This window comes from Harmonia axyridis, chromosome 3 (genome assembly GCF_914767665.1).
Source record: "Harmonia axyridis chromosome 3, icHarAxyr1.1, whole genome shotgun sequence".
Lineage (NCBI taxonomy): Eukaryota > Metazoa > Arthropoda > Insecta > Coleoptera > Coccinellidae > Harmonia > Harmonia axyridis.
Window position 1 is genome coordinate 54,599,183 of NC_059503.1, and position 23,189 is coordinate 54,622,371.

General features: G+C 32.9%; 4 protein-coding genes across 12 annotated transcripts in view; 2 read left to right on the forward strand and 2 right to left on the reverse strand.

Moving 5' to 3' along the window:
• LOC123676899 (suppressor protein SRP40) lies at positions 1 to 2,303 on the forward strand. Its single transcript, XM_045613186.1, has 2 exons — positions 1 to 1,042; positions 1,102 to 2,303. The coding sequence occupies exons 1-2, from the start codon at positions 368 to 370 to the stop codon at positions 1,321 to 1,323; spliced, it is 897 nt and encodes a 298-aa protein (XP_045469142.1). The 5' UTR covers positions 1 to 367; the 3' UTR covers positions 1,324 to 2,303.
• Positions 2,293 to 3,572, reverse strand: LOC123676900 (39S ribosomal protein L44, mitochondrial). Its single transcript, XM_045613187.1, has 5 exons — positions 3,413 to 3,572; positions 3,137 to 3,358; positions 2,883 to 3,076; positions 2,524 to 2,830; positions 2,293 to 2,400 (listed from the first exon to the last, which is right to left on the reverse strand). Exons 1-5 carry the CDS (start codon positions 3,483 to 3,485, stop codon positions 2,327 to 2,329), a joined length of 870 nt encoding a protein of 289 aa, XP_045469143.1. The 5' UTR covers positions 3,486 to 3,572; the 3' UTR covers positions 2,293 to 2,326.
• Positions 3,573 to 4,545: 973 nt separating this feature from the next.
• On the forward strand, positions 4,546 to 7,247 carry LOC123676901 (TBC1 domain family member whacked). Of its 2 annotated transcripts, XR_006747018.1 has the most exons (4): positions 4,548 to 5,164; positions 5,212 to 5,404; positions 5,459 to 6,153; positions 6,501 to 7,247. XR_006747018.1 is itself a non-coding variant. In XM_045613189.1 (3 exons), the coding sequence occupies exons 1-3, from the start codon at positions 4,897 to 4,899 to the stop codon at positions 6,087 to 6,089; spliced, it is 1,092 nt and encodes a 363-aa protein (XP_045469145.1). In that variant the 5' UTR covers positions 4,546 to 4,896; the 3' UTR covers positions 6,090 to 7,247. The 2 variants fall into 2 exon arrangements, 1 of the variants encoding a protein (XP_045469145.1); XM_045613189.1 differs by having other exon boundaries at positions 4,546 to 5,164; positions 5,459 to 7,247.
• A 1,537-nt stretch (positions 7,248 to 8,784) lies between these two features.
• The window catches only part of LOC123676902 (transmembrane protein KIAA1109 homolog), a 57,531-nt gene continuing 43,126 nt past the window's right edge, over positions 8,785 to 23,189 (reverse strand). For 7 of the 8 annotated variants that reach the window (XM_045613193.1, XM_045613196.1, XM_045613191.1 and 4 more), the window contains 16 exons: positions 22,098 to 22,276; positions 21,741 to 22,034; positions 21,507 to 21,682; positions 17,517 to 18,039; positions 16,709 to 16,922; positions 16,282 to 16,589; positions 16,006 to 16,210; positions 14,038 to 14,265; positions 13,825 to 13,982; positions 13,579 to 13,771; positions 13,327 to 13,523; positions 11,500 to 11,790; positions 11,259 to 11,444; positions 10,965 to 11,153; positions 10,769 to 10,902; positions 8,785 to 9,930 (listed from right to left, as the gene is read on the reverse strand). In XM_045613193.1, the coding sequence (XP_045469149.1) occupies positions 9,523 to 9,930; positions 10,769 to 10,902; positions 10,965 to 11,153; positions 11,259 to 11,444; positions 11,500 to 11,790; positions 13,327 to 13,523; positions 13,579 to 13,771; positions 13,825 to 13,982; positions 14,038 to 14,265; positions 16,006 to 16,210; positions 16,282 to 16,589; positions 16,709 to 16,922; positions 17,517 to 18,039; positions 21,507 to 21,682; positions 21,741 to 22,034; positions 22,098 to 22,276 (3,883 nt within the window). In that variant the 3' untranslated portion in view covers positions 8,785 to 9,522. The remainder of the gene's footprint in view (positions 9,931 to 10,768; positions 10,903 to 10,964; positions 11,154 to 11,258; positions 11,445 to 11,499; positions 11,791 to 13,326; positions 13,524 to 13,578; positions 13,772 to 13,824; positions 13,983 to 14,037; positions 14,266 to 16,005; positions 16,211 to 16,281; positions 16,590 to 16,708; positions 16,923 to 17,516; positions 18,040 to 21,506; positions 21,683 to 21,740; positions 22,035 to 22,097; positions 22,277 to 23,189) is intronic. The other variant, XM_045613192.1, reaches the window with a different exon arrangement.

Here is a 23,189-nt window from a genome sequence, read left to right on the forward strand (position 1 = left end):
ACTTTGTCTTTGTCTTTTCTCGTTCTCATTCAGTTTTATCAAAATGGCAGAATAAAATAGTTACGAAGTATTTTTAATTTTGTGAAAATGGCTCAACCAAGTGAAAATTCGATATCCCAACGTGCTTCTATAAGAGTTGTTTCAGTGAACGGTATAATTCGAAAAAAAGTCAATTTGAGAGATTTTGATTACAAAGATAACCTTTACCATCAAGGACGAAATTTTGACGATAAGTGGTTACAAAGACGATCAAAATTCACTTTCAAGGGATTGCCTGTCTACATAAATTGTCAAAAGACTTTGAATTTGTGCGTTTGATTCTATTGTATATTGAAATTCGAAGTTGAACTAAAAATTACAAGGAAAGATGAATGTATTAGGATGCAATATGACGAGGCCAAACTTTGCCTCTGGCTTGCCCACCCAGAATGTTTCCCAAAAAATGCAATTTCATCAAGCTGCTACACCTTCCCTCGACGATCTGATGACACATTCACCATCTCAAAATTCCAGCAGACATTTTCAAAACCCTAATATTTTCAATATGAATGTCTTCGACAAAAGTACCCCTTCAAGTTACCAATCACCATTTCTTAATCAGCCTGAGTGCAATATTGATAGAATAAATACAAATTCTCCTCTGATAAGTTCTTCTGATTCAATGCAGGTAGAGGAAGTAGCAATGGAAGCTGATTGGGAAAGTATGAGCGTAACCAGTAATGACAGTAGTTCTGATGAGTCTATCGACATCGATGATTTTTCTATTAAGGAAACAGCCAAAAGTTATGAATCTGATTCCGATGACGATTTCATCGTATTTGAAGGTGATGATTCTGAAGATGCTCAAGATGGTATTTCTGCCGATTTTCAAGATGATTCATCTTCCGATGATGATGACGAATCTGGGAATAATAAAACTGAAGAAAAGAAGACATTGTTTTTTTGTAATTTTAAGCAAAAAAATGGTACTTCTCATACTGGGTCAGAGGAGACAGAATTCTGTGCTGAAGAGAACAAAAAGAAGTCCAGAAGTTCTAAAAAGGTAGATATTTGAAATCTTGATGGGTTAATACATTAAATTATATCCATAATTATTTTTAGGTAACTTTTGCCGAGGGATCTGATTTAGCTGAAGTCCATGTTATGATCAAATGGTCATTTGCCTATAGGAAGGCTAGGAAAGGAATTTGGGAGCAATTCGCAAGAGATAATGAAAGGTTCAAGCTTAGGGCGTGCCGTTTTGGTGATACTCTGAATAAATTTCTTCTACCACAACATCGTCAGAAAATATACGAAGAAAGATTCAAAGAGAGATATGAATGATATTTAAAGAAATTTATAAGAGAGACCTATTAAGACTGCCATGTGAAAGAATCATCGGAAATAATGAGAATCAAAAATGCTTAGAATTTATATTGAACACACCTTTAATAGTACAAGTATGGAAATTTGAAACAATATACCAGTTATCTGTTAACTGACTTGTCTTTGATTGTTGATTTGCATCATTCACATAAATAATTTAAATTATCTGGATCATTTAAATTCTTGATTAAAGCTACATATTATTGTTTAAGACGTTATCTGTCTTTGATTGGAACTAGTGATATTTAAACGTCATTAGGTTCATCTTTATCTGTGATTGTATAAAATAGTTATCCGACTATTCTTTCACTAACATAGAGTTCAAAAACTATTAGCTAATTCTTAAATTAAATGAGGCGTTGATGTTAAATTCTGAATATAAATGAAATATTTGGAATACTTGCTGTTTTGTGATCAGAAATTTAATTTGAATTATATCCTGTTGAATTTTTGTGTTTACAAAAAATTATTATACTTTTTAAGTTAATTTGAGTTGGGTTGTTTGTACTTAGATATATCATCTTCAATTTTACAATATTGTACAAACAATTACTTCAGACAGTTGGTGCAAAACATTAGTTACCATATTAATATTGTTTTTATATTTAATGAGATATTGCACAATTTTTATCTATTGCAGTTTTCTTATGGTGAAGGTAAAAATTATTTTCCATTCAAACCTTCCATGTTTGTATACAAATCAATTTGTTGTGAAATATATTTAAAAAAATGTAAATTCAATATCCATTTAAAACTAGATTTAGCTATATTTTTCATCATGAAATATTGAAAATGATGAGTTTTGGCCTGAATTCGATTACAATTGTGATGACCAATTTAAATAAATTCTTGTAATATTCTCTTAGAATTATGATTTTAATAATGTCCACAATTCATTTTGTGAGGAATCTTCAGAAGGAAATAAAATTTTACTTATACACAAGGTTTATTAGTCTGAAAATCAAAAATTACATATTTTCCTGATGGCATCTAATGCTGCTGTATTCTTGGCTATTTCTACATTTTCTCCCCAACCTGCAAAAAATTCCAGAAGATGTTCAGAGGGAAAATAAATCAAACTGAATATTTTTCATTAAAATTCCAAAATATATCATAGTAATAACCAAAATAATAACCCCCCCCTCCACTGGTACTCACCTATGCCCAACATTTTTTTATCATTTGAATATAATCCAACCTGATAATTGGCAAGAATTGTATTTGATGCAGATGTATTGCAAAGCCTAGCTTCAAATGATTCCACTCCTTTCTCTTTCAACAAGTTGTCTAAATAATTGACTGGATCCTCTGGTTCCCAAATATCAAATACTGTTTTACCACTAAGTTGAACTATGAGAAAATCTTTAATAAACTTCTGGGATCTTTCAAGATTATCTGAAAGTTTCAAAGCACAAATAACAGCTTTAAAAGTATCTGCTAATGTTGACTTGTCAACTGGAAATTCCTGCAAATATTTCTAACTCATGAATTGCATTAACTCAAAACACACCACTTACAGATGTAAATACCAAATCAGTAAGGCCTAAATGTTTGGCCACATGACTGAGCATATCATCAGAAGTTAAATATTTGATTAATGAATTAATCACATCATCCGGATAATTCTGGAATTCTTCCTTCAAAAATTGGATTATAATATCATTTCCCTCTTTAATTAGCTCTTTATTATCTAATATTTTATTTTCTTGATCTAAAAATAAATGTTTTGAATACAATGATTACCCATTATTCCTAATGTAAAGTCGACCACCTTGATTATTTATATTACTATAAGACCTATGAATCAAAGCTCTCTTTAATATGTCACGATCGAAATTTTCTCCTAATCTTTTACCAAAAGCATATAATTCTGCTTCATAATTCCACTCTAAATATGAAGATCTAGGAGATGGTTCTTCTGGACCTAGCTTGTCCCTTCTTCTTTTCAATGCCTTCAAAGTTGGTGCGACCCAACGTTTGATTTGTCTTTCACCTAAAGAAATAAAGGATAAGATTATGTTTTCTCTATATTAAATAATTAAACCACCTATCCTGTTGTTCAAATTGGAGATCTGTACAAGTTGTTTGAAACTTCTCGTAGAATTTCTGAGAAGGAACATTTTTCTTTTATAAAAGCAAAACTTTTTTGTTGGTTAATGTGTGAGGTTAAAATAGTTGACAGTTTGAAAGTCTGACAGTATTTATTAGGTGTCAGACCAGAGACTTGTCTCTGGTGCCACACGATGATTCCATTCCACTCTAGGTCATGAATGTTTTGTGTTATCAAGTATCCTACCAAATATAATATCTTGTTAAGAGGTCACTTGATACTAATATGCCCACTGCTTTTGTTCAAACAATTTGAACGACGTGAATTAATTATTGCCGATACTTCTCTTTCCGTCCGTAGATTGCGCTATAAGGAAATGACCATATTTCCATGGAAACAATAGCAAAATTTGATGTGCTTTCATGCTGAAATCCATTATCCTTCAGATCCAAGAAGGCTGATGGTCACTACAACACGAAACAGTTTTATCTTAACTTTTCAAATACTGAATAGAGCCACTAGTATTTCTAAACATTTTGACTCTAATACAAGAAACAAGTACTAGAATATTTTTTTAAGTCTTTGTTGATATGAACTATCGATAAATCATTGGTATACTGTATTACTTTCATATTTTATGTACAACTTTCTCAAATATTAATAACAGCATTATTACAATTTACGAGTAAGATGTTTGGATACGTCATCAGATTATTATAGTAATAAACTAAATTGCCGTTTTTTTTTATATTTTATGTAGGTAGTCAAAAATAAACTGACAAGTAATAACCCACCACTGTTCAATTGTTCAAGGTAAAGTGAAAGTAAATTTGTTGTGACTCAGAAAAAATACTAATATATGAGACCAACCCTTTTTGACATGGTTAATATTCAAGTTGGATTTGGCATCGTTTCTTATATTTCATCATTTTTTGAACTCTTTAAAAATGAATACATTATATAGCGCCACTCACGGAAGAAAATGGAAGTTTGACCAATGTCGATTCATGTGTCGATTCTGATGACCTGATCACCTGAGCTGAGTGTCTTAAACAAAAACGTGTGGACACACCTGTATTTTCAGAGACTTCAACTACTTAAATTTCGTTTTAGATCTGTAAAATGATTTTATAGGATTCTGGTTTTTATTTTCAGTTGAAGATTTTCAAAACCTATCAAAAAACCAAAAATGTCATATGTCACAATCAAAATATTCGCAAGCTGTCAACTGATTTTGTCTCGCCCATTAAGTGATCATTATTAGTCGTTTAAATTAATTTTCACATCTTAATTGCTTATTAAAATTCTCTGATCATACTATAATGTGAAGTTAATGATTTTTTTGTCTCTTTTTGGGCGGTACTATTAAACGAATGACGTTAAATCTTGAAAACATCGACTGAGGAAGTGTTGTTTATCTTATGTAAATAATGTTTTTCGATATATGTTTATTAAGAGATCATCAACTATGTTGAAATTTCATGAAAATTGAGAAAATGGCATCATCTTTCAACGCAGATGCTGTGAGCACTTGCAGTGAAGCCAGTACTCTTGTTGATGGGAGTGTAATATCCAATGTACCTGACAGACATGGATTTCTGGGAGGTACACAATATTCTTCAGAACCCAGACAAGGCCCACCACCAGAAACAGTATTACGTAGGGAAAAGAAATGGTTAAAAATGTTGTCTCTATGGAATTTTTACATGGACAAAAATTATGCTAAAGTTAGAGAAAGATGTCGGAAAGGTATGTCGAATTATACAATTGGAATTTTTCTAATTATTCCTCCATAGGCATTCCAATGTCAATAAGACCAAGGGCTTGGCTGTATTTATGTGGGGGTCGTATTCTAATGGAGAAATTTCCTAATAAATATGAGGATTGTTTAAGAGATAGAGGAGATCAAAAATGTCTTGATGAAATCAAAAGAGACCTTCATCGACAGTTTCCTACCCATGAAATGTTCAGTTCTGAGGAAAAGCCTGGGTAAGGAATAATTTCAGCTGTATAATTCATTCATAATTTGGGCTTTTCTTTTAGGCAACAAGAGCTGTTTAATGTTCTGAAAGCATATACAGTGCAGAATCCTAAAATGGGTTACTGTCAGGCACAAGCCCCAATTGCAGCATTTCTCCTGATGCATATGCCTGCTGAACAAGCATTCTGGTGTCTTGTGAGCATATCTGATAAATATTTAGAGAACTATTATAGTCCTGCGATGGAAGTAATCCAACGGGATGCTATGATTTTACAAGGCCTATTAAAAAGGGTATGTCGGCCTGCTTATAAGCATCTAAAAAAAGTGGGTGCTGAACCAATGCTTTATTGTACTGAATGGTTTTTATGTGTTTTCACAAGAACGTTACCTTGGGACACATTGCTCAGAGTTTGGGATGTTTTTCTTTGTGAAGGAGTTAAAATATTGTTCAAAACAGCACTAGTCATAATAATAGGATGTCTGGGAACAGCAAAATCTAGAAAAAGTGCTGCAGGTCTTTGTGAAACTTTGGACCTACTAAGAAATCCTCCCGAAGATATTTTATTAGAAGAAAATTTGATATATAATATAAATCAGTTGCCATTAACCGAAAAAGATTTTGCAAGTGAACATCAAGCACAAACTTTAAAAATGAAATTGGAGAAAAATGTGAATGGAGCAAGTAAAAGATAGCAAATTCTAGGGTTCCTAATTTCAATATTTCGTGGAAAAAAAAGAAGAGTAGTTCCAGATTCAGGTATTTGAATGTTTCAGATTATAAATATAATATAGTCATTATAAAAAAAATTCTGCATTTCAAACAAGAAATAGGTACAACAAATTGTATGTATATAGGTCGTAAATATATTCGAAGTTTCAACAATTTATAGACTATATTCTCATTCCATTTTAACTTTTTTGTACTGTACTGTTGAATGTTAACATAAATTTTTGAAAATACATAAGGAGACCTTCAATAAGTCAGGTGAATTTCCTTGGTTATTAAAGTATGTATATCATTTTGAATATAAACTTATGTTCCAAGTTTCTTTATAGATAAAAGAGGCATATGTTTTCACTTGAAAAATTGTTATTTCTTTGCAGCTCAAAATTTGAGTTTCATGGCATCTATTTTCATTTACTTCTCATTGAGATTCCAATGAATGATTTTTGTCAGTATTCTATCATCACAAAACAATTTATAGATTGCCTGGGAAGACGAATGAGAGGTTTAATTTCTTCAAGAATTGTATCTACTAATTTTATATATAAATATGGTATAGTTACATATATTATCTTAAAAGCATCTTTTGCTTTATTTTATGAATGTCATATTCTGTTGAGCATATTAATTTATTATTTGTTGTTTTTCTGACTAATATCTAGTTTCTTATTTAATAATATTTTGATTTATGTGCAATTTTATTCAGTTAGATAACTTCAAAAACTCAATGCTAAGTTGACTTCTTATTGAATCAATCAAATGGGTAAACGCAATCCTAAAAAATGTTTTTGGAAACTTATTGAAATTGATTAAAGTTGGAGAATATGAGAAATTGCATTTGTTTTTATACAGATAACTCACGCCAATTTTTAAAATGCATTGTGATAATTGGGGAATTGTAGGTAGAATATTGAGTTTTGAAAGTTTATATAAGATGACAAAATTGTTATATGAGAAAAATTCATGATGTTTGTACTGAAATTATGTAGTACTTTAGAATAAATGGTCTGAAGTGCAAACTATTGGTTTAGTTTAAGAATTGAAGAGTATTATATTTTGTATAATCATTGAATGTTGAATATTTTCAATTTTGTATTTAATCACTCAATAAAGTATCAATTGTTTAATTTGAGTTTTCTATGATGAACTGTAAAATAATATACAGTAAATGTAAATGAAGATCAGATGGAACTTCACAAATAAATGGAGACAGTATAACCAATTTTGAAAGAATGCAATGAAAATGTCAAGTTTGAATTACAAACAGAATGACACTTCAGCAAGATCTTGAGTTGCTGGCAACAATAGGAAGAGCAAATATCCTAAGAATTATGAACGCTTCAAGTAAAAACACTCCAACTGTGCCATTATTGCATACCTGAAGCAAATAGGCTAAACTATTTGCTTTCTCCTAAAATAGCCAATGCTAAACCTGTATGGAAGCCACTCGCAAAAATTATAACATTGTACCCCAGAAAATTACTAATGTTTCATTCTTTATTTGTAACTACTGCGCTGTAAATTTAATGTGGGGTGCAACAGAAATGAATAATCTTTAATGTCGACCCTTAAACAGCAAAAACATTACTGGCACCAGGCCATACGATTTGAAAACAGCAACAGAAATAATATTTTAAACTTAACTACAATTACAAAAAGAAAGTCTATTCTAGTTTCATGAAGTATTTTAAGGCATGGCAAAACTTTTTCCAATCTCTGATGTTAATCAAATCTGAAGGAGCGGAGTTGAATACATTTATGCTTCTGTAGATCGGGGAATTCTGTGTTTTATTTGTCCTCCTAAGGTCGTTTCTCTTTGTCTTGTCAAGTGGCTATGATATTGCAGTGTCTGCTTCCGTTTTATTTGAGTTTTTAATTCATTGGTAATTATGCTATGTATTAATTTTCTCAGTTTCATTATGTCAAGAATTTTTGTTTTTTTATATACATGTTTTGTTGAATTGAAAAATAATTTTGGATTACATTCTTTGATGAACACAGCTGTAAAAAATCATATTTTGCTTTCAAGTCTGCCAAAGATAGAGGGAGCATTGAGATCATCATCCTTGAAATGGAGGAATTTTGATATTCTTCTTGAATTTTCTTTGGTTTTGATTATGAGATCAATATGAAATTCTGCACGAGGCTTGAAATTCTCATTTTACGGAACCCCTAGTCGAATTAAGCCCATTTGTCAACTTAACCCAGACATTCAAAATCCGATGCTCTTTTGTTCAAGAGTTATCGTGTCTACGACCGTCCGAAGGACGTATTCATCATCAGCGAGTAAAAATAACAGATATTGTGACGAAATAAGAGAGCAACTTGTTTGGTGAACGAACGCTCAACAATTAGAAAAAAATTACCTGAATTTCCGTTACAACAGATACGACTACAAAAAAATTCATGCCGTATATGTAAGATAATCATTCCAATGCTCATACTGTATTTCAGAAGACTCATATTATCAGAACCCCTCATCTAGATAAACTAATCAGCAACAATGACATAATAATAAATAACATCTCATTTATACAGTTTGTAACCTTAAATGAAGGAGCAATATAGAGCTTCTGAAGCTTTCCTCGAATTTTTCCACTGAGTTTGTACCCATCATTATACAAACCTGCATATGGAAATGGTAGGAAAAATAATACATAATTATCAATTTCAATTTAATTTATTCCAAGAATATTCAAAAATATGGAACATTGAAATCAGTCCTTGGTAAAAATATTGCAGAACTAAAATTATATAATTTTTTATACATTCAATGAATTCTTTATGGACACTACTATAAATCCTTTAAAAAAAATCTACAACAAGTTATATCATACTCTAATAACAATGCTCACCTTAAATAAATAATTTACAACTTTGAACTTAATATTTACAGAAAAATAAATTCTTTGAATAAGAATATTATGAATATCCTAAATGTATCATTGAATTTAGAGAGCTTTCAATTTTTCCTACTCTAAATTCTTTTTTCCTTTGGTAAAAACTGGATATCCATTTCTACAATTATTCAAAATTGAAATAAAATATATGGTATATAGCAAGAATAATTGCAGTAGCAACATAATGTTTATAATCTAAACATTACAAATTCGCCTGAATCAAATGAAATATATAAATGTTAATGATATTCAGTCCGATCATATCTAAAAAGTGATTATCTCCATTATCCCTCAAATCCTCACAACCAATTTTCAAAGTAACAGTATCACATAATATTTTCTCAATGTATTCTACCTTACTGAAACGTTGAAAAAAATAATTATAAATAGAATAATTTTTGAATATTCTCAACTGTTACGGTTATGGATATTATATTTATCTATTGTTTCATGCTACTACGACATCAACACGAACTATTAAGTATTCTGTAATGTAGAGCCTTTATTTGAATTCCAATTTTTTTGTTTCCATAGCTTTTTCTTTCTCATTTTTGTTTCCTTCGCCCCTGACAACCTGAATCATTTTGAGGGTGAGAACCGCTAATGTGGCATCTAGAGGATCCATGAAACCTCTTTGCATCCATTTAGGAATTGTAACTCTGGCATGACTAAAACCAAGTTTTTGGAGTATATAATCGACGCCATAAGGTTCAATATATTTTCCAGCTACACTCAAAAGTCTAACGGTAGGTTCCAAATGCCACGTTTTGCAGGTGAAATCTCTCCAATCGGTAGAAAAGATATTAGAATCGATAGAACCTTTTCTGTTTGGATCAGTTGAACCAACCTGTGGGTCTTTCTGTTTGGGATCCTGAAAATCCAAGCTGTTACGTTTGTCACTAACTCCAAGCTGAAATAATATGACAATTTAAAGAGTAATACGAAATATATCATTTCATTCAAAATGAAATAAAAGTTCATTCCATCGCACTTGACCTGGTCTACTCGTTTGTGACCTTTCTGATTGGAAAGAGAGAGGGCGGGAGCATCGCGCAAACTGACAGTTCGACGCTCGCGCCTGTCATCTTTTTTCGGAAAACTGTCGAATTTTTGACTTTTAGACATCATAGAAGCCAGTAGATTAGAGTAGTAATAAAATGTTGATTGAAGCCTGACTTACATTGGTATAATTAGTTGCAGATTCCAAAGGATGGCTTCAATAATAGCCAAGAGCTTGGAGAAATAAAGAGTGTTTCAAAGATACAGACTGTGAATCGATATTCAAGATAGCAAAATAGAAGCTGAATTTTTAAAATGTGTCATTATAGTTATTTATAATACAAGTGCAGAAGGCATTGGTATTCTTCCACGAGTTCAAAATTCAAAAACGAGCCACGAAGTGGCGAGTTTTGGAATGAACGAGTGGTAGAATGAGCCTTCTGTACGAGTATTATACATTATTTTCTCTAATTCATTGCATTTTCATTGAAATTAATGAAATATTTCCATAAATATAATTTAGTGATTTTTGCATTGAAAAATGTTGGTTGGCAGAACTAATTCCTTTAAGGCAAATTGATGAATTGACAGATAAAGCCGTGGCGGAAAGTTCGGAGTACCAACATAGAATAATAAAATATAACCATGAAAACTGTGCGTTTCTGATATATTCTCGCACGATTTTGTTCTACAAGATGTGGAAGAATGAACGGAATAACCACAGAATTAGAGAAATTTATTTTACTCACCACTTTTTCTTTTTCTCTTATATAGGAAGTAATAACATCATGTAGAAAAAAGAAAGCTTCTGCGTCTACAGTTACAAATATGTGATCTTCAAATTCTGTTATGAAACTGCATTCAACAGATGGTTTATTTTCATCTGTAATAATGAAGTATTGATAAGAATTAAAAAAAAACAGTTACCAATTAAATAATACAAACCTGAAGTTTCTGGAATACTAGAAGTTTGAAGATGTTCAGTTTTCAGATGCAGCTGCAAACTAGGGACAGCAAATATAACCTCCCTATTGAGGTTTGGATCTGGTAATTTTTGTTGATTACCTCTAGATCTTTCGAAGCTGTTAGTCGTTTCACTTCTTTCTCTCTCAAGTGATGGAAACCTGTCCACTTCTGCAAGAAAATCTTAGATTGTGTACAAATTGTAATTCAAAAAGTAAATTCAAAGTGTAAATTCAAATCACCTAAAACATCTTATGTAGAAATTGGTTAACTCACCATCAATCTGACTGCTGGCAAAAGTATAGTGGAACCATTCCTGCCATGTTTTGAATTGAGGAGGAAACATAACTGTTCTAGACACCTTACAAACAGTGGCCATGGACAGGTCTGTTTTATAAGTACTTAGTCCCAAACTACATGTCAAGGTTTGTACTATATGGACATCTTGAGCTGGGGGGTTTTCTAAAAAAAAAACTGAATAGAAACACACCGATTCAATTGAAAAACAAATACTAACTGCTTGATGAAGGTATTTCCTGTGCTTCGGTATTGAAAGTGATGCAAGGCTCTTTTAGACTGAACAGGGCCCAGGATTTACTCTTGAAGTTAACACCATGAAAACATGCCAGGGAAATATTGTTTCCGTGAAGTTCCATTGTGCCTCCAAGCACTGTTCCATATTGGGGTAAGGGAGAAGGCATTGTGTTCAACTGTAAGCCGGCAATTGTTGCAAGAACCCTCTGCCAGTGCCTGTGATGATTCGCTTCAATTTGATAAGCCGGATTTTGTTGGTTAGTTTGATCTTTGGCTGAAAATCGATGAATAATTAGATATTTGAGCGAATTCATTTCTTGAATTTGTTACTTGAGAAAGGTATAATTGGTAGTATAACTTTCTCAAGTAACAAATTCAAGATTCCAGCACTATTGCAATTAGTATATTGTCTAGTATTGGTGAAATCAAGAATGAATAAATGGATAAAATCAAAACGAAAGATGCACGAAACTTCTCTGTATCATTATCCCTATACAGCTTTATTTCTGTAGTCCAATGATTTTTGGCTTTTTCGACAACGAAAACCTCACAATTTAGGTATAGGAACATATTCTATCATCCAAAAGGAAATTTCTTTCTTTTTCAATACATCTTATGATATATAATAATAATAATAATAATAATAAATCGCCTTTATTGTTACAAAAATTATAAATAAAATATCATAATTGGAGAAAAAAACTACTATGAAGTGGCGAAGTCTAGCTAAGCTATTCAAACTCAACCACATCAGAGCAGGAAAAAGGAAGAAAAAAAAAAAACATATATGTTGCACGAGATACCAAAAAAAAGTTAATATAAACAAAATCATGAATAATGAGCCCTCGAATATAGAGCAGGTATGTTGACTCTTTCAAACTACTACACTCGGTTCTGATCATTTAAAAGATACTGTTTGTATTTGACCCTGAATCTGTTAACGCTTAAATTCCTGAGATCCTCTGGAAGGGAGTTAAGAAGTGATACAGCACAGTAAATAAAGGACCTACAAAACATGGCAGTCCGATGACGGGGAACAAGGAACCTGCCTCCGAATCTGGTACCCCTACCATGTCTCGACTCCACCGAGACAAAACCAGACAGAAGATGCTTTGGTGAATCCGGAGACCTCAATAACTTCAACGTGAAATCTGCAAGATGAAGTTTTCTCCTACCATCCATATTGAGCCAACCCGTTGAAATTAATGCACCGCTTATGTGATCGAATTTTCGTAATCCATATATCAAACGGCAACAGTTGTTTTGAACCCTCTGGATGCGATCCTTCTCCAATCTCCGCAAACAAGGACCATACAAGAAATCACAGTAGGTAAAGTGAGAAAGCACGAGTGATTCACAAAGCACCCTTTTTAAACTCTGACTCAAAACATGTCTGTTGGAATAAAGGAGCTTCAAATTTGTATAAGCTCTCCTCAACAAACTCCTGACATGCCCAAAGAATCTCAAATCGACATCAAGATGCAACCCCAGATTTCTGGCTGACTCACTCAAAGGTAACCTTGTATCGCCTACTGAAACATTCAAAGCATTCCTGAGCATGTAGGTCATTCCATTTGAAAAAACGCACTTTTTATCCTTTCATTATGTCTTGTTGAAGCCTGTGATTTTGAACAACCTTGTATGATTAGGGACGTATTTTATTACATGTAAATGATACAAGGATATTGGTAATCAGTTCAGTCCTTTTTAATTTTATTTGTTTTTTCTTTTTAACTACCTATTATTTCTAAATTGCTTGAAGAGTGGATTGAAGACAAAAAAGAAATGGATATTGTAGTTATTTCATTACCTTTCTGTGAATTATTTTTGGAATGCCTGGAAGAGGAAGAATATCCACTGAAAGCCCTCTTGCTGCTGTTGAACTGCTGAGAGAAGAACTCTTCTAGCTTATTGAACATTTTCAGTAGATCTGTTGTTGTGTTCTTAGAAATCATCATCTGCAGCTGGTCCCATCCCAAATCGCCATGCATAAAGATCATTGCGGGTCTGAAGTGGGACAAAATTAAAACTAAATTAATCCACGTATGTTTTTTTACCGTACCTTCTGGTAGGAATGAAAGAATCCTTTGAAGCAGCTCTGTTCAATTTCCACTCATCCCTCAGATTCACCTTCAAATCGCTCACCCTGAACATTAAGACCGAACTTGCCATATAATCTAACCTCAATTCCAAAGCGTGTAGTTTCACTCCTACTGTGTGATCTGGTTCAACATCAGGTTCTTCTCTTATATGAACTGAAGAATATATAATGAAACATCTATAGATGAAATTCTCAAATTGAACTTACTGAAAGTGTCAATGTTGGCTATCTCGATATTTCCTCCTACAATACCTCCCTTTGCGTCTAAACCTGAACCGCCCAAACCAAGAGCAATATACAGATTTTTGTGTCCTGTAGATCCTATGCCTAATCTTCCGTCACTTCTGAACTCTTTAGTTAACCAACTGGAAAAAAAGATCTTTGGAGTGACTGGAAAAAATGATACAAAATAACGTTTACCTCACGTTACCCATCACATTTCCCATGTTCATGTGAACATTCAACTTCTTGAAATTGACTGCGAAAAGTACTAGAGTCTCCCAAGAGGTCATGTTTTTATGTTCTGAGGGACTGTTATTTTCTTGATTTGAATCACTACTGAGGCCTATACCGAATTCTTTCAGTTTTCCCAGTCTTAACCTTTCGCGGTTAGCTAGTAAGGGTGACTTATCTGTAGACTTTGAACCTCTGTAACAAATAGACAGAATAAATCCGACTGACATATATATTTTGGGTATATGTGCATTATTATTTATTTATTAAATATATACAATAAATATGGGTAAAATATTAGCTCCATTAATTCAATTCAATGACTCAATGTTATCAATATTATGTTTGCCTTGTTAAGAGTTACACATTTGATAATTAAAGTCATCTCGGAAAATAGAATAAAATACTTAAGAGAATTAATCTTGATTATTATTTTTGATGACTTAAATGTAAATTTAGTGATGAATAAGACAATTATAGGGGATGATCTTTTGATATTATGGAAGAAAAATTTTTGTGTCCACACGAATAAAAATTGGGAACCTCCACAACACCACCAGTTTTAAACAGAGTGTTCCACTATTGACGCTCTATTACGATTAAGCACTGAAATTTTCGATTTTTTTTCGGACATAGCTCCATTAGAGCTACATACTCAAATGGTTTGGAAATACAAAGGGTGTACCAAAAAGTGTTATTGACGAACATAATATGTTTTTTCTTATGGAACACCCTATTCTTCATTGGATTTTCAGATAGCCTATTAGAAGTTTTTCTTGAAAAAACTTTTTTCATTATCGATTCTGCCAATACGTGGTATTATAAGACTGTTTGCTGTACAGGGTGTTTATAAGAAGATCATTAACTTGCACAACTGGAATTCAACTTAAGATTTTCAAATCACAACTTATATTTTTTATTCTTTTAGTCAATTGTATGTATAAAAAGAGGGGGTTAAAATTGCTGTTTTTTCTCATTTCAAGTTTTTTTTTCAAATAACTCTTGAAGTTTTCATTTTAGGTATAGGGTTTTTTCAAGTAAGGCCCCCCTCTTTTTTTATATATAATTGAGAGAAAGAATAAAAATATAGGTTGTAATTTGAAAATATTGAGTTTTGATTAATTTGAGTTGTTCAAGTTCATAATATTCTTATATACATCCTGTACATTTTTGGTTCAAGCCGCAAGCAGTCTTATAATACTACGTATTGGCAGAATCGAAAATGAAAAAGATTTTTTCGAAAAAAACTTTTTCTGCAGAAATATTCAAAAAATGTGAGTCCTCGTCAGATGCACCACTTTGAGTCAACCATTTATAGATTATAAAAGTTTATTGAGTCTACTTGATGAAGGATATTCAATATAAATATCAAAAAATTGACAACTTTGTATCCTATTCCTTCACATTAATATACCTTTGATATATTTGGTTTATTTCTGTGTTAGAATAAAATTCCAATTCTAAAAATGACAAAATTAATAACCAATTTTGAATTTTTTTTTTGGTTGGTTATTAATTTTGTCATTTTAGAATTGGAATTTCATTCCAAGACAAAAATAAACCAAATATATCATAAAGGTATATTATTGTAAAGGAATAGACATAGACTTGTCAATTTTTTTATATTTATAACCATTGATAGCTCATAAAAGAAATAAAAGAGTTGATTTCTTGAAATACGTTTTGAAAATATTTAGATGATAGGATTATTTGATGGCATAACTGAACTATTTTAGAAGGGACCTATAATGAAGCAATATTTTGTATGAATAATACATATTTTGAGTTTAGTTAACCAATTCCTAGTCCTCTTTCAACGTAGGGTAGTGTAACTAAAGCTTATTGGTAGTTTCAAGCAACTTGAGGAAAAATAATGTTTTTTGTCAATCGGAAGAAACTGCTAGAAAAAATTGTATAAATGCAGGCAAAACGTACCTGTTCTCGTGTGTTCTATAAGCCCCTGGTGAAGAATTATAACTTGACGATTCTCCGTCATCAGTGTGAGTTGCAGACATACTCAAATCTCCTAAGAACATTCTTCTAACAATGGAACGTCTATACCAAGCTTTCGGGAATGCTAGTATTTCGGTTAATCTCCTCATATCATATTTAAAAGACGCCGATCCAATATCAGTTATTGCTGGAACAAAAAAAATTAGTACCTAAATGTCCTTCAATTTTATGATCTTCAAAACCAGAATAATTACTCACTTGAAAACCTTATAACAGCCCTGCTCTGGCCTTGGTCACCGGACGATTTGCCTTTGAAGGACATATCTTGCTGTTGAAAATTGAGCATTCTTGACCTAGACAAGTGTATCTTCACAAATTCAACATTAATGGACAAAGAATCTTTTCGTTCGCTATCCGACAAAGGCGACCAGTGTGATTCCTTCAGAGTAGTTTTCTTTCCTCCGTAAGGGTGGAATATGTAAACGGAGAAGTCTGAGAGGCAGGCAGTTACACTAAGGCCACCCACAGCCGTAGAGACTGAGTTTGGAAGACCATCACCAAATTCACTAAAAAAAAATGAATACCCATTAAAAAAAATGAAAATTCCAAATCGCGTATGCCAATGAAACCGATATTTTAATTTAAATATAAATATATAATCCTTTGATTTAATGAGAACACCTACCTTTGAAGAAGTTCATCTTCAGCTCTTTTCGAACTGAAAACGATGTCTAATGATGGAAGCTTGAGCAGACATTCGACTCGAGACACTGGAAGACAGCTGAATCTGAAAGTACTGGGTTGCATATGGAAGTATACGATGACATCTACCGGAAAACTGGCGTAGACGTAATTGCCGTAATTTGTATTGTCTTGATCACTTGACATCAAAGAAGTGTCTGAAATTTAAGGATTATTTTGTTATATTCCTTCTACAAACAACGTTGAATTTTGAATTATAATAAATATATAAAAGATTTGGAATGAACGTCGCAATTACTAAAAAGAGAATGTTCAGAAAAGGTGAGGTAACATTTGAGTATTAATTAGTAAATATTCTTTCCCTCAACGATTCTCTCCAAATGAAATAAATTACAAACGTCGTTGAGATTTTCTTTGTTCCCCTAAATTGGTTTATCTCTTGTAATTGGTTAAAAACTAACCCTGAAGGGTATTTGGTTCATAATTAAAATAATAAAATCTTTTGAGTATAAGATGTAATGAAAAACATTCATAAACAATACTATGAAAGATTAAATGACAACTGCCAAGACGAGTGGGCGTGGTTACTGGTTATTTATTCGTACCAGAATTAAAGTATGGTTGCTCTTGTGACAGATAACTCACCAAAGTTTGAGGAAATAGTCACCGCTTTTTGAGGAATATGATATAAACGGACCGGTACTTACTAACCATAATAACCAAGGTGATACACAGACCATACCCTTAACTTTTAAGTAAGTGAATTTCGATGAAGCAAAATAAAATTTTACCTCCATTTCTGAACGTCGATTTTGCCGGTATCGGTTCCAACGTCTGCTCCAAAAACTCCAAAATATGCGGTGAAATAATCGTCTCCTCCGGCACGCTCTGCAACGTCATCCAGGCGAACAGTTGCGCCTTTTTCACTCCCATCTTCTTCGTGGGTATCTGATTGCCCGCCCCCAAGTTTACATTCGCCCGTGCTCCATTCACCGGACTGATGGGAGGCGTGGCCCCGCATCGTAAGTCCTCCGAACTGCCGGAACTCGAACAAGTTGGAGAAGAACCGTAGTTTGGATTGGTGATGCCGTGCAAAGAGGTGGAGGTGCGTAGTTCGGGAGGGGTGGTGACGCGCTGTTGGGGAGGGAATGAGAATGGTTGGCTGTCCTGTCGTTTGAAAGCTTTGTCTATACGCATCTCCTCGGTTTCGTCGCTTGAGAAAGTGGCACTGAAGGATCGGGTGTTATTGAATGCTTTTTCGAAATCTGAATTTTGTGCTTGGAGGTCTGGTTGACCTTCAGCCTCTGGAACAACCTGAGGGAGGGAAAAATAATATTCAGTGGGTGGATGAAGTAAAGTACAAAGTTCATATGTTTTCAAGCAAAACGCTCGGACAGATCAATATTAGTTTTTAATTAACCTTATTTTTATTGGAATTCATATTATATCATGTCATGATAGAAAGAAAATAATTTATAATCTAATTAGTCCCATTTCACTGTAAAAATTATTCCTTCTTCTCCATATGTTTTCAGCTTATCACCATATCCAACCATTATTAAAATTTGTATTCGTTCCCCTTCAGTTGAAAGATCTTTATTTTTCAACATCGAAGATAATTTGCTTAAAACTTGGTTATGCCTTCCTCACATTCTTACTGTAATTACTCAAATGTGTTTTTAAGAAGTAAAATTCAAGAGTAATTGTTTTACAGTCCATTCAGGAATTATTGACATCGAAGCAGGCCGTGAACGTCTAGTCGCGGCATTATTTCTGGTTACAAAAATATCACTAAAAATTGCTGTGGTTCATCATAGAAATAACCAGTTTGAATTATTTTCATCATTTTTGTATCCGAAAGATCCTGAATTTTCAAAATTACGATTATTACGAAGGGACGCATACAGTCATGATTTCATAAATTGGAATTCAGATTATATAACGTGAAAATATAGTGAAATGCTATCTCATTTCAAGGAAATCCGATGAAGAGATATCTATTCATTTAAGAGTCAACCATGAAAGATCCTATTGAAGATCATCAAAATATGCATGTTCCTTTTCACCAAATGCTCTTCAAAAATTGTTGCATTCTTGATGGACACTGCCACTGGATACCAACCTGCTTGCAAAATTCTTATCATATAACTCTTATGGACCATTTTAACTGTGGTGTCTAAACTGGTGGAAAAAACAGGTTGATAAATTTAAATAGTGTAGCTTAGTGAATGGGAGAGCCATATCACAAGACAGAAATAAAATTCAAAGAATCCATTTAGTATATGAAGAATTTTGACATCACAGTTGTACTGTAACTTTCAAAATTGGAACCAATTTATCAGCCGATGTGTCAATTACTTTCCAAAGTCACTATTTATTGAAACTGTTCATGACATGAATGATTGATTAAACTTGTATGAAAAATATAGATACTATTTATACACTTCTATTTTTATTGAAATGCTGTTATACTATTTACTATTAAATTACATAAGGTATTTTGCCCATAACAGTTTTGACTCACTCACTAAAAGCATTTTTGCATGAAATTATATATAATTCATGAATTTTAAAATTTTATTGCATTCTGTTATTATCTGTAAGTGGTTAAGAGGTGAAGGAATTCTTAAATTTACTCTTCTGAATATATTTTCGATGAAATACTCAGTAAAAATTCTATAAAGCAATTAGAATTTATTAAATAAATAAACTATAGATGCAATGCCAAGACTTTGTTTACAGATCTTTTTCATATAGTTTGATATAATATAACTATGGTTATGCAGAAAAGGTATCAATTCAGCAACCCAATTATAAAATAATTCTCCCTTCTTAGATTTATATAATCCTCATTCCTCCAGATAAATGAATTTCACATTTTGTTGCAAATATTCTCTGTATTCACCATAAAATCGTACTCAACTTATTATATTTTTCTGTTTATCAATAAGAATTTTCCTTTCATTAACTGTTTTGAACTTGACCAATTAAGTTTATGTAATGTTGTCTTAGATTGATCAAAATCCATATGCTTTTTGGTCAAATTTCATCCAGGCTAATATATTGGTTGCTTTTGGCTCGGCTTTTGGTAACAAACAAATCATTCAATGATTCTTTGAAGATGAAATCGTATTGCACAGGTTTTCTATTACTAATAATCCAGGCTATAATGACTTGCCTTCTTCTTTTTTCAAACAGTACTGTGAGAAATACTCAAATAAACTAATCAATATGTATTTGAAATTGATACAACTTTTTTGTATCAAAATTTCTTGGGTCAAAAACAATAACACAAATAAACTGAAATCTAACCTCCTATCAATGACATTTCCAATGCCAACCCGAAATCTGCAATTCAAAATGTTACTGAATGAGCCAGTACCAACTTAATTTCGATTTTCCACAGCCACCCGGGATGTCAATAATTCCTGAATGGACTGTAGTTTCATCCGCCAAATGTGACACAGATGTTATATTTCCCGAATAAACTCATCACTTGTCAAACTGATGTAGAATGGATTTGCCATAGATTCGAACTGTGTAAGATGCATATAAACTATGCATCTATGAACAGAACAATTATCGCAGTGCAGTTTCGCTTCCTACAATTCAATTATCGCTGTAATTTTCGATAATTGTTCTCCATATACATATAATTTTTGACAGGAGGGAAATATTCCCCCGAATTACTCTCGTGCATCAAAATGAACGGATAATTTCGCATTCCAGCGTGTTTTCTTTGAAAAACTGCATTCGGTCATTTTAATTTTTGGAGAAAGAGCCCTCCACCTTACTTATCGGTAATTTTGATGCACTTGTGCAATTACTTACGATAATTAGTTCAAAAAATATTTTTATCTTGTTACAAAGTCTTGTGACTTGTGACAGTTCCAAATGTCTTACAGATAGCAATTTGAACATTTGCGCTATATTTTGTTTGTTTTTTGAGTTCAATAAAGATTTACATCCATGAAAGGTTCATTTTTATTTCTTACAGTTAATGGGTTATTTTGTGAATTAGTATATTCTAAAACAAGTTGCAGAATGGGGTCCTACCCGTTGCTTCTGCAAAGAGTATTAGACGAAATTTTCTCTATTTCAGTCAAATTTTGTGAAATATTGTCGAAATTCAATGAAAAATTCAGATTATATATCCTAGTGACTTTTGTATTGTATCATGGCAGTTGGTGTGACTGTCACGAAAATTGACAGATTACGGAATTTGAATTTGAATCGTACGTTTCGAATTTCAAAATAATTTACAATTACACATTGAATTCGCGAATTATTTCTCAAAATCGATTTAACACCACCAGAATTAAGAGAAATTGCGAATAATGTTGCAAATCATTTCACTATATCCAAATTAAATTATATTGACAATAAATGACGTTTGTTGAATTTTGACAGGATTGGAAGTCAGTAGATATAGACAATCACAAAACGAAAAATATAACTGAAAACGATGCTGTAATGAGTTCATAACAGCACTGTTTCTAGAACTGTAATGAACTCATTATGATACTGAAATAGATAAAATATCTACGGTACCAATTTTTTCACATCATCAATTAGGTCACAAATCCAGATTTAAAAAAAAATTATGACGTCGCTCTGTAAAATTTTCACGCCGTAAGGTGGTTAATAAAAAACTAAAATTGACCTGTCCAAAAGTTTTGCTTGAAAACATTCAATAATGGAGTTATGAGTTTTTTTCCATACTTTATCCACACACTGGTCATAAACTATGTTAATAATAAATTCATTGATATTTAAAGTACCTTCGACACATAATGCAGCTTAACATCCATTCCCGGTATATGAAAGATTGTGAGGTCGACCAATGAAGCATGAGGATTCATCCTCAACCTAGAAGTTCCAAACTGTCCCATATTTTTGTCCTTATTTCTCCTGAGAGGATCCGGACTACTCGAATTCGGAGGAAACTCCAAAAGTCCTACAAGAAAAAAAAACCAATCGAAACATGCACCACTTTCTTAACTTCCGTAGATTACCAGCCGAACAACTCCTGTCCTTTTTCATCTTGGTCAACTTTGCATCCTCTTGGACTGTCTGTATGTCTTTCGTGTGCAAGACGCACTTTCCGCTATTTATGAACACTTTAACGTCGAGCTCCAAATCGACGTTCGGTTCTTGGGGCTTCTGCGAAACTCCTGAATTGCTCGAGAAGTTGCTCGAAGAATAAGGGTGAGTCGTGTCGAAAGGGTTATTTTCATTCGGCATCTTTTTACGTAACTGTACCTTCTCACCGTCGATGTCCAACTGATCAACCCAATCTATCTGGCTTCCTGAAAATAATTACGATCGGCATAAACATTTAAATCTACTGTGATGGTACTCATGAACATTACCGGCGATACTAAGGTCTGAGCACGCGCTGGGTAGAGAGGATTTTCTTGTTGGTGGTTGTTCGTTGAAGTGCACTCTCAGCCCGTTGTCGATATTTTTGACTCTCAAAGACGAAGATCTTGAGGGACCAGATGTTGGAGAGCTCTCGTAGCTTCCTGACATACCTTGACCATTATCAGGGCTGGAAGATGAAAAAAATAAATATACTAGGTGGTCCAACGAAAACTTAACACTCGATGTTCCTACTTTAAAATGAAAATGTGGAAAATCGCTCGTCCCTTCAATTTCTGATTCGAGGGGAACAACTATTCTTTTTTTTCTCCATCCCCGTAACTTCAATGGGGTGAACATAACCCCTTGATTTTGAATAGGGATGAGGGGAGTTGCGATTACTAATTTTGAAGATCGTATCGAGTACTATCTGTCCATAAAATTTCACTGCAAAATATTCATCGATAAAGAAAAAACACCGAAAACAGTGAAAGAGGCAATGTGGAATTTATCTCGAGAATATTATTGGTATCTGCACGTTTCAAAGCATTTAGTATTCAGTAGTTTTTTTTACTATTTTACCCGTCATTTCATGAATGATGGAAATTTTTAAACTGAAATTTGAGGATCAGATAGCACTCGATTCGTGAAATGGGGATGGTCACACTTTGGGTGCGGCTTGATAGTCGAAGTAGTCGCTTTACAATGATGCTGATGAACTCAGTCTGGTAATTATTTACCCTATCCCATACTGCTCTGGACAAGATGAAATTTTCCAGACGTACCTATTTTGTGGTGTAGATTACGAATCCGAAGTCAACAAACTCTGATCGCCTCTTTTCAAAAAAAGTTTTTCCGAAAAAAACAACAATTCTTCCCCAAGGTGATGGTTGTGAAGTGACCTTGATGAATTTTTTTTTGTTTGAAAAAAGGCAATAAGTATTTGTTGACTTCGGATTAATAATCTACACCACAAAATAGGTAAATCTGGAAAATTTCATCTTGTTTAGAGCAGTATGGGATAAAGTAAATAATTACCCTCAGTCTTTATGTCTTCTTTCAATTTGACGATTCATCGATTTTGTTACATTCCAAGGAGAAAT